Here is a 17,831-nt window from a genome sequence, read left to right on the forward strand (position 1 = left end):
AGTTATTTCTGTCTGGGAGTTATTTTGTTTTTTGCTTTTGTGTCTGATAATTCCAAAGACATTCTCTATTTAGTAGCAGTTAGTTTCTAACCTGGATTTCTTCACTGTGCACACAGTGTAAAATAGGAAGTTTGGAGGCATTGCACGGTCTAAATGTTCATGGGAGATTTGATTGGCATGTAGAATTTCTGAAATCAGACTTAGTCTTTCTTGTCTCCATCTTCTTCACAAGCTACCACTTTAAGAATACAAACTTTATGCCGGGGCCTCATATCCTAGACCCTGTCTTGTGATATAGTTCAAGGTCCAATTTCTTGTACCTGCCTGAGGCCACCAGCCATCAATTCTGAAAGCCTACAACCAGATGCCAAAACTTCATAGGCCACAAGACATCTGCTACAATTTGCAGTTTGAGTTCTCTCTTTGGTTCTGAAAAATAAGAAATTTTCTTTTTTTTCCCCTTTCTTCTTCAAATTCACCTATGTAATTGAAACATTTTTAAAAATTTTTTGAAGCACTTGTATTTGCTTGTATCAGGAGGTAGATCTGTTCATAAATGCTCGGTGAATCATGTTACTAGAAACTCTTTAGTTTTAGGGGAACACGAAGGTGAAAGAATTACTGGGTGTGTTAGATCAATAAAAATGGGTACTTACAGTAGAAGCCCCTTTAAGTAAAATTTATCAAATACTTTGGCTTCCTCCTCAAAGATCCAAACTACTCACTCTTTTTTTTTTTTCTTTTTGTTGGTACTAGGATTGAACCCGGGGGTGCCTGACCATTGAGTCACATCCCTAGGCCCTATTTTATATTTTATTTAGAGACAGGGTCTCACTGAGATGCTTAGGGCCTCACTAAGTTACTGATGATGTCTTTGAACTCACAATCTTCCTGCCTTAGCCTCCCGAGCTGCTGGGATTACAGGGATGCACCACCAAGCCTGGCTAAACTACCCACTCTTAATATACCAACACTGAATAAAAATTTTTGGAGGAGAGCCGCCAGGCGCCTGCAAGGTAGGCGGAACTGCGACCCACCAGCAGAACAGGCCCAGAAACTGTCGGAGGGGCACAGCTGCCCAGCGCGCCTGCAAGGTAGGCGGAACCCTGACCACCGACAGAACAGGCCCAGAGGCATGCGAGACACATCGCCCCGGTTGGGGAGGGGCAGAGCTGCCGGGCGCCTGCAAGGTAGGCAGACCTGAAACCCACCAGCACAACAGGCCCAGCAACCCGCGGAGCGGCAGAGCCACCCCCTGCACCTGCAAGGTAGGCCCAGCAACCCATGGAGGGGCACAGCTGCCCCACGCACCTGCAAGGTAGCAGAACCATGACCACCGACAGAACAGGCCCAGCGGCCCGCCAAACACATCGCCCCGGTTGGGGGAGGGGCAGAGCCACCGCGCGCCTGCAAGGTAGGCGGACCTGCGACCCACCAGCAGAACAGGCTCAGCAACACAGGGAGGGGCAAAGCTGCCCCTTGCGCCTACAAGGTAGGCGGACCTGCGACCCACCGGCAGAACAGGCCCAGTGGCCCGCCATCGCCCCGATTGGGGGAGGGACAGAGCCGCCACCAGCGCCTGCTAGGTAGACAGACCTGCAAACGACAGACAGAACAGGCCTAGCGGCCCGCAGAGGGGCACAGCCGCTGCCTGTGCCTGCAAGGTAGGCAGACCTGCGACCCACCAGCAGAACAGTCCCAGCGGCCTGCAGAGGGTCAGAGCCACCGCCCGCGCCTACGCAAGGTAGGCGGACCTGCGACCACCAAAAGAACAGGCCCAGCGGCCTGCCGGCGTGGTAGGCACATTGCCCCAATTGGAGGAGGGGCAGAGTCACCGCCAAAGCCTGCAAGGGAAACTTTGCAACTATACAAGATAAATATATAGGGGGAAAAATCAATAACACAACAGTTTCACCAAGCAGTAGAAACGCGAACAGTATGAAAAGACAAGGAAAGAAAGGACCACAAGCAATGTAGGTCAACTCAACTTTAGAAGAGGTAATATCTGCAGCAGATGGAATGTCAGATAAAGAATTCAGGATATACATGCTTCAGATGATCTGGAGTCTCAAGGAAGACATTAGACAGCAGAATCAGATAATGAAAGACCACTTCGACCACTTCGACAATGAATTACATAAACAAATTCAAGAAGCAAAAGATCAGTTATACAGGGAGATAGAGGTTATAAAAAACAAGCAAACAGAAATCCTAGAAATGCAGGAAGCAATAAACCAACTTAAAAACTCAATTGAGAATACTACCAGCAGAGTAGAACACTTAGAAGATAGAACATCAGACAATGAAGACAAAGTATTTCAACTTGAAAAGAACATAGACAGCTCAGCAAGACTGTTAAGAAACCATGAGCAGAACATCCAAGAAATATGGGATAATATAAAGAGACCAAACTTAAGAGTCATTGGGATACAGGAAGGTATAGAGGTCCAAACCAAAGGAATAAGCAATCTATTCAATGAAATAATTCGAGAAAACTTCCCAGACTTGAAGAATAAGACAGAATCCCAAATCCTAGAAGCCTACAGGACGCCAAATGTGCAAAATCATAAGAGATCCACACCTAGACACATTATAATGAAGATGCCCAACATACAGAATAAGGAGAGAATTTTAAAAGCTACAAGAGAAAGGAAGCAGATTACATTTAGGGGTAAACCAATCAGGATAACAGCTGATCTTTCAACACAGACTCTGAAAGCTAGAAGATCCTGGAATAACATATTTCAAACACTGAAAGAAAATGGGTTCCAACCAAGAATTGTGTATCCAGCGAAATTAAGCTTCAGGATGGAAGATGAAATTAAAACCTTCCACGATAAACAAAAGTTTAAAGAATTTGCAGCTAGAAAACCATCTCTTCAAAACATCCTCGGCAAAATATTACAGGAAGAGGAAATGGAAAATATCAATGAAAACCAACTGCGGGAGGTAGTACAGTAAAGGGGGGTGGGAAATAATCAAAGAGGAAAACAAACCATGTTTAGTAACATAAATAAACAAATATGGCTGGAAGAACAACCCATATCTCAATAATAACCCTAAATGTTAATGGCTTAAACTCACCAATTAAGAGACACAGGCTAGGAGAACGGATCACAAAACAAGACCCAACAATATGCTGCCTACAGGAGACGCATTTGATAGGAAAAGACATACACAGACTGAAGGTGAAAGGTTGGGAAAAATCATATCACTCATATGGACTTCGGAAACAAGCAGGAGTGTCCATACTCATATCAAATAAAATAGATTTCAAGCCAAAGTTAACCAAAAGGGATAAAGAGGGACACTACATACTGCTCAAGGGAACCATACACCTACAAGACATAACAATCATAAATATATATGCCCCAAACAATGGTGCAGCTATGTTCATCAAACAAACTCTTCTCAAGTTCAAGAGTCTAATAGACCACCATACAATAATCATGGGAGACTTCAACACACCTCTCTCACCACTGGACAGATCTTCCAAACAAAAGTTGAATAAGGAAACTATAGAACTCAATAACATAATTAATAACCTAGACTTAATTGACATATATAGAATATACCACCCAACATCAAGCAGTTACACTTTTTTCTCAGCAGCACATGGATCCTTCTCAAAAATAGATCATATATTATGTCACAGGGCAACTCTTAGACAATATAAAGGAGTAGAGATAATACCATGCATCTTATCTGATCATAATGGAATGAAATTGAAAATCAACGATAAAAGAAGTAAGGAAAAATTATGCATCACTTGGAGAATGAACAATAGGTTACTGAATGATCAATGGGTTATAGAAGACATCAAGGAGGAAATTAAAAAATTCTTAGAGATAAATGAAAACACAGACACAACATATCGGAATCTATGGGACACATTGAAAGCAGTTCTAAGAGGAAAATTCATTGCTTGGAGTTCATTCCTTAAAAAAAGAAAAAACCAACAAATAAATGATCTAATACTTCATCTCAAAATCCTAGAAAAAGAAGAGCAAAACAACAGGAAAAGAAGTAGAAGGCAAGAAATAATTAAAATCAGAGCTGAAATTAATGAAATCGAAACAAAAGAAACAATTGAAAAAATTGACAAAACTAAAAGTTGGTTCTTTGAAAAAATAAATAAAATTGACAGACCCTTAGCCACGCTAATGAAGAGAAGAAGAGAGAGAACTCAAATTACTAGCATACAGGATGAAAAAGGCAATATCACAACAGACACTTCAGAAATACAGAAGATTATCAGAAATTATTTTGAATCCTTATACTCCGATAAAATAGAAGATAGTGAAGGCATCGATAAATTTCTTAAGTCATATGATCTGCCCAGATTGAGTGAGGAGGATATTGACAACCTAAACAGACCAATATCAATTGAGGAAATAGAAGAAACCATCAAAAGACTACCAACTAAGAAAAGCCCAGGATCGGATGGGTATACAGCAGAGTTTTACAAAACCTTTAAAGAGGAACTAATACCAATGCTTTTCAAGCTATTTCAGGAAATAGAAAAAGAGGGAGAACTTCCAAATTCATTCTACGAGGCCAACATCACCCTGATTCCTAAACCAGACAAAGACACTTCAAAGAAAGAAAACTATAGACCAATATCTCTAATGAACCTAGATGCAAAAATCCTCAATAAAATTCTGGTGAACCGGATACAAAAACATATCAAAAAGATTGTGCACCATGATCAGGCAGGATTTATCCCTGGGATGCAAGGCTGGTTCAACATACGGAAATCAATAAATGTTATTCACCACATCAATAGGCTTAAAAATAAGAACCATATGATCATCTCGATAGATGCGGAAAAAGCATTCGACAAAGTACAGCATACCTTTATATTCAAAACTCTAGAAAAACTAGGGATAACAGGAACATACCTCAATATTATAAAAGCAATCTATGCTAAGCCTCAGGCTAGCATCATTCTGAATGGAGAAAAACTGAAGGCATTCCCTCTAAAATCTGGAACAAGACAGGGATGCCCTCTCTCACCACTTCTGTTCAACATAGTTCTCGAATCACTGGCCAGAGCAATTAGACAGACGAAAGAAATTAAAGGCATAAAAATAGGAAAAGAAGAACTCAAATTATCACTATTTGAGGATGACATGATTCTATACCTAGCAGACCCAAAAGGGTCTACAAAGAAACTATTAGAGCTAATAAATGAATTCAGCAAAGTGGCAGGATATAAAATCAACACGCATAAATCAAAGGCATTCCTGTATATCAGCGACAAATCCTCTGAAATGGAAATGAGGACAACCACTCCATTCACAATATCCTCAAAAAAAAAAAAAAATACTTGGGAATCAACCTAACAAAAGAGGTGAAAGACTTATACAATGAAAACTACAGAACCCTAAAGAAAGAAATAGAAGATCTTAGAAGATGGAAAAATATACCCTGTTCATGGATAGGTAGAACTAACATCATCAAAATGGCAATATTACCAAAAGTTCTCTATAGGTTTAATGCAATGCCAATCAAAATCCCAATGGCATTTCTTGTAGAAATAGAGAAAGCAATCATGAAATTCATTTGGAAAAATAAAAGACCCAGAATAGCAAAAACAATGCTAAGCAGGAAGTGTGAATCAGGCGGTATAGCGATACCAGACTTCAAACTATACTACAGAGCAATAGTAACAAAAACAGCATGGTACTGGTACCAAAACAGGCGGGTGGACCAATGGTACAGAATAGAGGACACAGAGACCAATCCACAAAATTATAACTATCTTATATTTGATAAAGGGGCTAAAAGCATGCAATGGAGGAAGGATAGCATCTTCAACAAATGGTGCTGGGAAAACTGGAAATCCATATGCAACAAAATGAAACTGAATCCCTTTCTCTCGCCATGCACAAAAGTTAACTCAAAGTGGATCAAGGAACTTGATATCAAATCAGAGACACGGCGTCTGATAGAAGAAAAAAGTTGGCTACGATCTACATACTGTGGGGTCGGGCTCCAAATTCCTCAATAGGACACCCATAGCACAAGAGTTAATAACTAGAATCAACAAATGGGACTTACTCAAACTAAAAAGTTTTTTCTCAGCAAAAGAAACAATAAGAGAGGTAAATAGGGAGCCTACATCCTGGGAACAAATCTTTACTCCTCACACTTCAGACAGAGCCCTAATATCCGGAATATACAAAGAACTCAAAAAATTAGACAATAAGATAACAAATAACCCAATCAACAAATGGGCCAAGGACCTGAACAGACATTTCTCAGAGGAGGACATACAATCAATCAACAAGTACATGAAAAAATGCTCATCATCTCTAGCAGTCAGAGAAATGCAAATCAAAACCACCCTAAGATACCATCTCACTCCAGTAAGATTGGCAGCCATTAGGAAGTCAAACAACAAGTGCTGGCGAGGATGTGGGGAAAAGGGTTCACTTGTACATTGCTGGTGGGACTGCAAATTGGTGCGGCCAATTTGGAAAGCAGTATGGAGATTTCTTGGAAAGCTGGGAATGGAACCACCATTTGACCCAGCTATTCCCCTTCTCGTCTATTCCCTAAAGACCTAAAAAGAGCACACTATAGGGACACTGCTACATTGATGTTCATAGCAGCACAATTCACAATAGCAAGACTGTGGAACCAACCTAGATGCCCTTCAATAGACTAATGGATTAAAAAAAATGTGGCATTTATACACAATGGAGTATTACTCTGCATTAAAAAATGACAAAATCATAGAATTTGCAGGGAAATGGATGGCATTAGAGCAGATTATGCTAAGTGAAGCTAGCCAATCCCTTAAAAACAAATGCCAAATGTCTTCTTTGATATAAGGAGAGTAACTAAGAACAGAGTAGGGACGAAGAGCATGAGAAGATTAACATTAAACAGGGATGAGAGGTGGGAGGGAAAGGGAGAGAGAAGGGAAATTGCATGGAAATGGAAGGAGACCCTCAGGGGTATACAAAATTACATACAAGAGGAAGTGAGGGTAAAGGGAAAAAAATATAAGGGGGAGAAATGAATTACAGTAGAGGGGGTAGAGAGAGAAGAGGGGAGGGGAGGTGGGGAGGGGGGATAGTAGAGGATAGGAAAGGCAGCAGAATACAACAGACACTAGTATGGCAATATGTAAATCAATGGATGTGTAACTGATGTGATTCTGCAATCTGTATACGGGGTAAAAATGGGAGTTCATATCCCACTTGAATCAAAGTGTGAAATATGATATATCAAGAACTATGTAATGTTTTGAACAACCAACAATAAAAATTAATTAAAAAAAAAGAATTTTTGGAGAAACTTTGATGGGACAAAGCGGAGAGAGAGGTGGGGAGGGGGCATGGGGGCAGGAAAGAAGAAATAAGATAGACATCATTACTAGGTACATGTATGACTACACATGTGGTACATTGTGTACAACCAGAGAAGTGAAAAGTTGTGCTCCATCTGTGTACCATGAATCGAATGCAATGAAATAAAATTTAAAAATAAAAGATACTAACTTTGATCCAGGGTTTAATGTGTATTCTCAAGCTTCTTCACAGTAAAGTTAGCATTTTTCCCTTTGACGTTAATAAATGGTTAATGGGGAAATATTTATTTTGCTCATTTATTTGTTTGTTTGTTTTTTATTGGTGCATCCTACATTTACATAAAGGTGGGATTCACTGTGGTATATTTATACATCCACATAGCATGATTTTCTTAAATTAATTCCCATTTCCTTCCCTTTTCCATCCCTCCTTTCTCTCCATCTCTTTCTTCTATTACACTGATCTTTCCTATGATTTCCAATTCCCTCACCTTTTCCCCTTATTTTGCTCTAGATTCCACATATGAGAGAAAACATTCGACCCTTGGTTTTCTGAGTCTGGCTTAATTCATTACCATGATGTCTTCCATTTTGATGGGGAAATATTTTGAAGTGTACAAATACCCTGTTCCTGACCAAAATTTTACCCAATGGTTATCGCATTCATTGATGAAACTTACTTAATTTTACTTAGTTTTATCATGATATATATAAATAAGTGATTTTGTAACTTCATTATTTCACTACATTTATTAATTGTCATTCTTCTGACATGGATAACTTTCTCATCTTCCTTTATCATTTCTCTAATTAGTCTCACTATGGGCTTATGAATTATTGTTTTATTGGATGGGCTAAAATCTATTACTGCCATAATTCATTTTGGTATTCAAGTTGTCCCAGATGGGGCCAGTGAGAGTCCCTTCAAGGTGTCTCCAAATGCCTTTTCTCATGTAAAACAATGAGTCATTGGTAAGAGTTTTGAATCGAATGAAGGAAGTAATTCCTGATGCATTCCTGGAAGTAGTCTAGACAGCCCTCTATCTAATGAGCATTTATGATTCACAGATAGGATTGTGTTCCTCATGACTCACAGGGAACTACTTACAAAGAGAACCTTTCTTTCTATTTCCCTACTATAATTCTGATTCTCTTTCAACATCAAAAGAGATCTTGGCATCATGAGACTAATCTGCCCCAAAAGCATCATGAGTGATACACAGAACACGGATACATACCAATGACTGAATCCATGAGATGGGCCCTCCTGAGAAGACAGAGTTGACAAACAAGGAAATAGAAATGACAATTCAGTGAGAAAGACTGGATTGGACCATTGTAACACACCGAGGAAAGGAAACCTTAACATATTTAGAAAGAAAAACACAATGATGTCACAGAATGACTAATATTTCCTTAGGAAAAAAAAAAAAAGCCAGGAAATGGTCCCAGGAAGTGGTTACAACAGCCTCAGCAGAGTATAAAAGAGGATGCATGGTGAAGGGACTTTAAAGTTCACTAAAACTCACTCTCCAGCTAACATCAGAACCTCCAGTCTCTGACACCATGTGCAACTCCTCTTGTGGCTCCTGCTGCTCTGGCCAGGGCTATGGCTGCTGCCAGCCCAGGTGCTGCCAGACCACCTGCTGCAGGACCACCTGCTGCCGCCCCAGCTGCTGTAGCTCCAGCTGCTGCAGACCCTGCTGTGTGTCCAGCTGCTGCCGCCCCTCTTGCTCTGGTGGGTCCAGCTGCTGTGGCTCCAGCTGCTGCCGCCCCTCTTGCTCTGGTGAGTCCAGCTGCTGCCGCCCCTGCTGCTGCATCTCCAGCTGCTGCCGCCCCTCCTGTGACTCCTGCTGCTGCCAGACCTGCTGCCGCCTGCGTCCAGTCTGTGGCAATGTCTCCTGCCACACCACTTGCTATCGCCCCACCTGTGTCATCTCCACCTGCCCCCGCCCCATGTGCTGTGCCATCCCTGACTGCTGAATCTTGCCTTGGAACACCCCACCTCCTTACCTCCTCTCTCCCCACAGATGCAGACCTTCTTTCACTGCTGACCATTAGGTCAAATGGAGAGGGATGGATGTCACTCCACTAAGCTGGGTCTTGTGATTTTAATAAGCCCACAATAGTCCCAGTAATGCCACGGGCACACCCTGGCCTCCATGCTCTGCCTCTGCATGGCTCTCACATTCCTATCCACATGTGAATTTGCTAGTAATATACTAACTGCCATGTTGACCTGACTAGTTCTCCCCACAATTTCCTTCCTAACTCTTGGGCACCAGGTCATCAAGCTCAAGAATCCATGGGTTGATTTCAATATTTCTATCTTATGGATTTTCACAGTCTTTCTCTTCATTGTTCCATTAAGTTTTTCTTTTATAATTATTAGTCCCCATTTTTCCTTTGTTATATTTCTATGCCAAAATAAACCACCACCTTCCTGAATGGGAAATTCAGTGTGATCCTGTTCTTCTCTAAGTTTCTGTTTGATTTGGACAATTGTATTTTACCCACACTGTAGGACAGAGAGCAGGGCTGTCAATTTTACATGAGATGTCAAGACACATTTATCCCAGCCTCGTTGTCACTACAGTCTCTTTAGTGGCTAAAAATGAGAATAAAAAGTTTTTTGGAAAGACTGTAAACAATGTTGTAGGGAACAACATCTTCTGAGATGCTATATATCTGTGAAAGCAGTTTATAATAACTATATGAATAACAGACCTGGATGTCTGTTGCTGGGAGCAATTGGTGATCTGGAAAAGCAATACAAGCTGAAGGTGCAGCTAAAGCCAGAAATCCAAGGAGAAATGTGAAAGACAGAGTTTTCATGACAGAATATAAACCCTTATCTCCTGCAGCCAGAGGCTGGATGAAGCTGAGGACCAAGCCTAGGATTTAATAGGAGGGTAGCAAAGCTCCAGGGTGTTTTCTTTCTCAGACCATTTGCCATGCCAAGGTCAAGGCTGCAAATGGGAAAGTACTAGACCTGGAGACATGGGATGGGAATGTCCGAGTTGATGCAAATGAAGATCTTGGATTCCTCAACTTCCCTGAACTCTCTGGGCTTGCAGAAGTGGTTGGTTTTCCTTTTTGGTGTTGAGGATCGCCCTTTTTCATAAAGATGATGTAGAAGCATCAGTCTTGAAAAATAACTCAGGCTTCCCTCACTGTCTTCTCCCTCCTCTCCTCTTGGCCACACACCAATGATGAGAATTAAGTTAATGAACTTTACCCAGAGATCAGCTGAGCTTGCTAATAGGAGACAAACCCCCAAAGACCCTTAGGATTCTACAACTATATCATGGGGAGTGCTGTGCTTCTGCATTGAGGCAGATGGGGGCAGGGGGGCCACATAGTATCCAGTTGTTCTGTGATATTAGCAGCTGCTGCTGATCATCACCTAGAACCATCATTTCATGAAGCATGGAAAAACTGTGATATTGCAAATGTGTTATTGTCATTGATTACCCGGGACAATTCCACAGGGAAACATCCTCTGATGAATCCTCTCATTATGCTCTGATGGATGTGTGGTTACACTGAAGAATGTGTTTCCAATTATTCTACATTTATTTACTGGTGCATATCATCCAAGTTTGACTAAGTGAGTGCTTTTCCTCCTTTAAAAAAAAAAATCCTGCCAATAAGAACTCATAGATTTCAGTAGATTGATGGGGTATCAGTTGCTTCCAGCTCATGTCTCTTGTGATGCTCAAACAAGTAACTTCAAGTTGACTCCCAAGTTCTTTTGACCAGAATCTAGTAGACTCTGAAGATTTTCCTGATTTTCATATAACAAAATATTCCAGACTTATTTGTACATTTCCTTCCCCAGACATAATCAGCCACCTTTCCACGGAGCCCTGATTCCTTTTAGTGGAAAGTGACCTGTAAAAACCATAAAATTGAAATGTGAAAGTGCATGTAAGTTGATTTTTTTCTCATCTCAGTTTTTTCAGTGTACAGATTTAGAAAGTATTTTTTTAAAGAATAAGCTATATCGCAGGTTGCTCCAGAGAAATCGAGGGTTTTATTTAACACCCAACCTGTCAGCCTACACATCTCCTTTCTCCTGTGCCCAAAACAATACTTCTCCGTCATAGTGACCCATAATTTTTCTTGCACAATGCCTGTACAACAACCTTGGTATGACATTGCCAATACCAAGAGCACCAATCTGATTGCTGAAAACAAACTCAAGATTCTTATTAAGGTTTTTGACAAAAACTTTTTGTTCTTGAGATAATTACTTTCCCTGAAGTTAACCTGCATGTATGGTGAGTTTGCATCATCATGGCTGTTATCATTGTTTTTGTGACCTTGGGAGATTTTTGAAGTTTGATTTTGTTTTATAATTGTGCCCAATACTTACATGGATCCAAAGTGAAAGCTTCAGAGCATGGTCTGTTCAAGAAATCTAGCACCTACCTGTATTTTCTCCACCCTCTTCCGTTCACCCTCTCTCTGAAAGGAAAAAAACGAATTATGGTTGATACTCCCATTCTTTTTATTTTCTTTTCTCTTATTTCAGCTTCATTAGGTTCGACTGATCTTCAATAAACTACTTATTTAAAGTGCACAATCGGATGTTTTGATAGTCACGTGTACTTAAGACACCAACCCCAGCATCAAGGTAATGAACATTCATCATCTCCTTTGAAATTCCTCCCAATTCCACAACTCCAGGAAACAAATGATCTGCTGTCACTATCAATTTGCTTGCATTCTCTATAATTGTACATAAATGGAATTACATATTGTGTACATTTCTTACCTAACTTTACTCTCAACATATTGAGATTCAAGGTGTCATATATATCAATATTTGATTCCTTTTGATTTTAGAGAAATTTTTCTTTACAAGGACATATTGGTTTGTTTATCCATTCACCCTGTTGAATTGTTTCCAGATTTTTTTCTGATACAAATACATATTTATGTAGACATATGCTACTCCATCTTAACCAGAATCAGAAATCCCTTTTTCTGGTGTTCTTATTTCTATGTTTTATTTTTTTATATATATTTGTAACCTGAGTTAGACATATTGTACCATATGATACACATTTTTTCCATTTGCTTAATCATCTCAACAATATATTCCTCGAGATGACTTCATAGTAGCATATAGAGATACACCTGATTCCATTTTTATACATTTTAGGAATGTGCCATGGTTTATTCATCAGTACCCCATTGAAGGACACAGGTTATATCCAGTTTTTTGATGATATTTTGTTTTGTTCTTACAGATAGAACTGTTATGGATAATTGTGCGCAACATCTCTTTATAGTTTTGCCTAAGTATCTTTGGGATACTTCATAGAATTGAGATAACTACATCAAAGAATAATGCTGCTAGTTATAGTCAAATCTGCACAAAAAAAAGTGTGAGTGTGCTTATTTCCACATTATCCCACTGTCAGATTGTCAAATTTTGAATTTTTGACCATTTAACAGGTCAGAGGTGGTATTCCACATTACTTCACTGCTTTTATTATGTATGAAATTGAGTATGTATATGTGGTGAAAAAAGTCTGTATTTCATTTTCTCATTAGAAAGTTTATCTTTTTTCTAATCTAGTTTTTAAAAAATCTTTATTTATTTTTATGTGGTGCTGAGAATCGAACCCAGTGCCTCACTCGTGCAAGGCAGGTGCTCTACCACTGAGCTTCAGCCCCAGCCCTCTAATCTAGTTTTAGAAGTCCTTTACATATGATTAATCCTTTGCCTATAATATACATTACAAGTATTTTTTCCATTTAGTCACTTGTGTTTTCACTTTGTTTAGGATGGTTTCTTATCTTGCATTTTTAAATTACAAATGATTGTCTTTTAACTATCAGGAAGGTCCTAATTGCAAAAAGTCTGTGTACATATGTATAAAATAGAAACATATTAAATGGAGGATCTTCTTTAATAATGAGGCCTCCTGTTACCTCTACTGTCCCTTTGTAACCGATTCTGATAGATTTCCTTGAAACACCTATTGTTCCAATAGTTTCCACGCTACACCACACTAGACAGCATTCACCCTAATAACACAACTAGGACCTTAATGTTCTACCGCGCTTCCTGTTACCCCCCCAGTGTGTGTCAAATAATATTTGCAAGGCCAGCATGTTTGCACAGAGCTTTCTTCCCCTGAGTGCTGATACGATAGCCACTCTCTGTATGAATTCAAAAACTTTCTTAAAAATCTCCCATCCTAACTGTTGAGCATTACTTTTCCCTACTTTCCCAGACACCCTATCTGTACAGGTATTGACCCAGGCAAATGCCAAAAACATACCCCATTCAACCACGCACTCACTGAATGCTTTTTCACTTATTATCCATCCACGTAGATTTTATCTAAATATGTTAAAGACTGACCAACCTTCACCCAAGGCCTTTACTAGGCACCATGATAATAACTGTGAGTAAGACATTTTTATGAGTCTATATGACCTTGGAGGCTTTACAAAAAGACTGGAAAAAGGAGATCTAAAACAATTATGATAAAGCGTGATAGTCTAGAGCAGAGACACATTTGGAAACAGAGAGAAGAGAAGGATTCATTTTAAGTTTAGTAGATGTCAAGAAAATATTGGAAATGAGGGAATATGCTAAGGTGACAAAGGAGAAAGCAACATTCTAGGCAACTGGAATATTCCAGGAATGAGAAATGGCATGGGCTATCATTCTTCACACCTTCCTTGAACATCCTAGGAGGGACTCACCATCCCAATTGACTGTGTGCTTCAGTCTATCTGGACCTCAGTGACCTCATGTGTAAAGAATTAAGAAAAATTGAGTCCACCAGATTGAGCCCTTGTGAAGTGTAAACAAGAAAACAATTATAGAGGACTCAGAAATATTTCTGACACACAGTAGGTACTCAGCAAAGTCTAATTAATATGAGCTCACCTTTCATTGGGAATGTATAAATTTTAATACACATTGCTATTTTCTTTACTAATAAAACAGTCCTCTAAAATAGTTGCCAAACTCTTTCCTATGAATATCATTTGCCTTGAGTTTATAGAACAGAGATTAAAGTTTCTCCTTTATTTCTTCTCAATATTGAATAAAATATCTCCAACATACATTGTTGAGAGAAAACAGTTCAGACTATGAAACAATATAATTTTATTTATATTTCAGTTATAACATGCTCTTTGGATATATTGACTTTCCAAAATGTAGGTTCAAAATGGTCCCTTCTAATGCTCTACCTTTGAAAAAAACATATCATGAAAATTTTAATATTTTTTAAAAATCGTGACAATGTGATTTTTTATTATTTAAAAGTAATGAATCCATTGCATTATAACTCTTCAAACTGAATAGACTCAGTAAGACAAAATAGACAGGAACATCACTGGAATCCTCACTGACCATCCAGAAAATTCAAAGGAATCACAGTATTCCTCATTGCACACAAGCTACCTCCCACACACTTCCAAAATATGGGTCTTTCAGCTATTTTCATATCAGAATTACATATTACTTGCTTCTAACTTTTTTCAAAACAGAGGGGATTTAATCACCATAAAATCGATTCCTCGTATATTTTTTGGAGGTAAATACACAAATAAAAAACAAACATTAAATCCAATGAAAGTCATGGAAGGGGTCTACCTTAGGAGACATACCAGACAGGACGAAAAATGGAGCTGATTCACATGGCTTCATCAAATTGGAGAGCTCCTAATACAACAGGAAAAAGAAATGGTACCTTTTCTATAAATAGCGATGTTTACCAGATAAACACAATTATCCAATTAACTAAACTAAATGATCTTTTCTTAGTATAAACAAGATCTTTCACATGATCATAGTAGCCCTCAGCAGGGTATAAAAGCAAGAGAGCCCAAGGAAAGATCAAACCTGAACACTAACCCAGTTGGAAACCCACCCAGAACCTCCAGTCTCTGACACCATGTGCAACTCCTCTTGTGGCTCCTGCTGCTCTGGCCAGGGCTATGGCTGCTGCCAGCCCAGGTGCTGCCAGACCACCTGCTGCAGGACCACCTGCTGCCGCCCCAGCTGCTGCAGACCCTGCTGTGTGTCCAGCTGCTGCCGCCCCTCTTGCTCTGGTGGGTCCAGCTGCTGTGTGTCCAGCTGCTGCCGCCCCTCTTGCTCTGGTGAGTCCAGCTGCTGCCGCCCCTGCTGCTGCATCTCCAGCTGCTGCCGCCCCTCCTGTGACTCCTGCTGCTGCCAGACCTGCTGCCGCCTGCGTCCAGTCTGTGGCAATGTCTCCTGCCACACCACTTGCTATCGCCCCACCTGTGTCATCTCCACCTGCCCCCGCCCCATGTGCTGTGCCATCCCTGACTGCTGAATCTTGCCTTGGAACACCCCACCTCCTTACCTCCTCTCTCCCCACAGATGCAGACCTTCTCTCACTGCTGACCATTAGGTCAAATGGAGAGGGATTGATGTCACTCCACTAAGCTGGGTCTTGTGATTTTAATAAGCCCACAATAGTCCCAGTAATGCCACAGGCACACCCTGGCCTCCATGCTCTGCCTCTGCATGGCTCTCTCACTCCTATCCACGTGTGAATTTGCTAGTAATATACCAACTGCCATGTTGACCTGACTAGTTCTCCCCACAATTGCCTTCCTAACTCTTGGGCACCAGGTCATCAAGCTCAAGAATCCATGGGTTGATTTCAATATTTCTATCTTATGGATTTTCACAGTCTTTCTCTTCATTGTTCCATTAAGTTTTTCTTTTATAATTATTAATCCCCATTTTTCCTTTGTTATATTTCTATGCCAAAATAAACCACCACCTTCCTGAATGGGAAATTCAGTGTGATCCTGTTCTTCTCTAAGTTTCTATTTGATATGGACAATTGTATTTTACCCACACTGTAGGACAGAGAGCAGGGCTGTCAATTTTACATGAGATGTCAAGACACATTTATCCCAACCTCGTTGTCACTACAGTCTCTTTAGTGGCTAAAAATGAGAATAAAAAGTTTTTTGGAAAGACTGTAAACAATGTTGTAGGGAACAACATCTTCTGAGATATTATATATCTGTGAAAGCAGTTTATAATAACTATATGAATAACAGACCTGGATGTCTGTTGCTGGGAGCAATTGGTGATCTGGAAAAGCAATACAAGCTGAAGGTGCAGCTAAAGCCAGAAATCCCAAGACAAATGTGAAAGACAGAGTTTTCATGACAGAATATAAACCCTTATCTCCTGCAGCCAGAGGCTGGATGAAGCTGAGGACCAAACCTAGGATTTAATAGGAGAGTAGCCAAGCTCCAGGTTGTTTTCTTTCTCAGACCATTTACCATGCCAAAGTCAAGGCTGCAAATGGGAAAGTACTAGACCTGGAGACATGGGATGGGAATGTCCGAGTTGATACAAATGAAGATCTTGGATTCCTCAACTTCCCTGAACTCTCTGGGCTTGCAGAAGTGGTTGGTTTTCCTTTTTGGTGTTGAGGATCGCCCTTTTTCATAAAGATGATGTAGAAGCATCAGTCTTGAAAAATAACTCAGGCTTCCCTCACTGTCTTCTCCCTCCTCTCCTCTTGGCCACACACCAATGATGAGAATTAAGTTAATGAACTTTACCCAGAGATCAGCTGAGCTTGCTAATAGGAGGCAAACCCCCAAGACCCTTAGGACTCTACAACTTTATCATGGGGAGCGCTGTGCTTCTGTACTGGGGCAGATGGGGGCAGGGGGCCACATAGTATCCAGTTGTTCTGTGATATTAGCAGCTGCTGCTGATCATCACCTAGAACCATCATTTCATGAAGCATGGAAAAACTGTGATATTGCAAATGTGTTATTGTCATTGATTACCCGGGACAATTCCACAGGGAAACATCCTCTAATGAATCCTCTCATTATGCTCTGATGGATGTGTGGTTACACTGAAGAATGTGTTTCCAATTATTCTACATTTATTTACTGGTGCATATCATCCAAGTTTGACTAAGTGAGTGCTTTTCCTCCTTAAAAAAAAAAAAAAAAACAATCCTGCCAATAAGAACTCATAGATTTCAGTAAATTGATGGGGTACCAGTTCATTCCAGCTCATGTCTCTTGTGATGCTCAAACAAGTAACTTCAAGTTGACTCCCAAGTCCTTTTGACCAGAATCTAATAGACTCTGAAGATTTTCCTGATTTTCATATAACAAAATATTCCAGACTTATTTGTACATTTCCTTCCCCAGACATAATCAGCCACCTTTCCATGGAGCCCTGATTCCTTTTAGTGGAAAGTGACCTGTAAAACCATAAATTGAAATGTGAAAGTGCATGTAAGTTGATTTTTTTCTCATCTCAGTTTTTTCAGTGTACAGAGTTAGAAAATACTATTTAAAGAATAAGCTATATCACAGGTTGCTCCAGAGAAATCGAGGGTTTTATTTAACACCCAACCTATCAGCCTACACATCTCCTTTCTCCTGTGCCCAAAACAATACTTCTCCGTCATAGTGACCCATAATTCCTTCCTGCACAATGCCTGTACAACAACCTTAGAAC

The 17,831-nt window shown here is 40.1% G+C and overlaps 1 protein-coding gene across 2 annotated transcripts; it reads left to right on the top strand.

Annotated features, from left to right (window-relative positions):
* Window positions 1-8,887: 8,887 nt before the first annotated feature.
* LOC143411000 (uncharacterized) lies at window positions 8,888-15,654 on the top strand. Of its 2 annotated transcripts, none has more exons than XM_076871857.1 (2): window positions 8,888-9,205; window positions 15,310-15,654. In XM_076871857.1, the coding sequence occupies exons 1-2, from the start codon at window positions 8,888-8,890 to the stop codon at window positions 15,652-15,654; spliced, it is 663 nt and encodes a 220-aa protein (XP_076727972.1). The 2 variants fall into 2 exon arrangements, with proteins under 2 accessions (XP_076727972.1, XP_076727973.1); XM_076871858.1 differs by having other exon boundaries at window positions 8,888-9,162; window positions 15,300-15,654.
* Window positions 15,655-17,831: the final 2,177 nt, after the last annotated feature.

This window comes from Callospermophilus lateralis, chromosome 11, assembly GCF_048772815.1.
Source record: "Callospermophilus lateralis isolate mCalLat2 chromosome 11, mCalLat2.hap1, whole genome shotgun sequence".
Taxonomy (NCBI): Eukaryota; Metazoa; Chordata; class Mammalia; order Rodentia; family Sciuridae; genus Callospermophilus; species Callospermophilus lateralis.

What these genes read in the sequence shown, in the direction of transcription:
- LOC143411000 (XM_076871857.1), top strand. Translation starts at nt 8,888, where the DNA reads ATGTGCAACTCCTCTTGTGGCTCCTGCTGCTCTGGCCAGGGCTATGGC. An exon ending in CCTGCTGCCGCCTGCGTCCA is followed by an intron (nt 9,206 to 15,309) that starts GTCTGTGGCAAT and finishes GGCTGCTGCCAG; the next exon opens with CCCAGGTGCTGCCAGACCAC.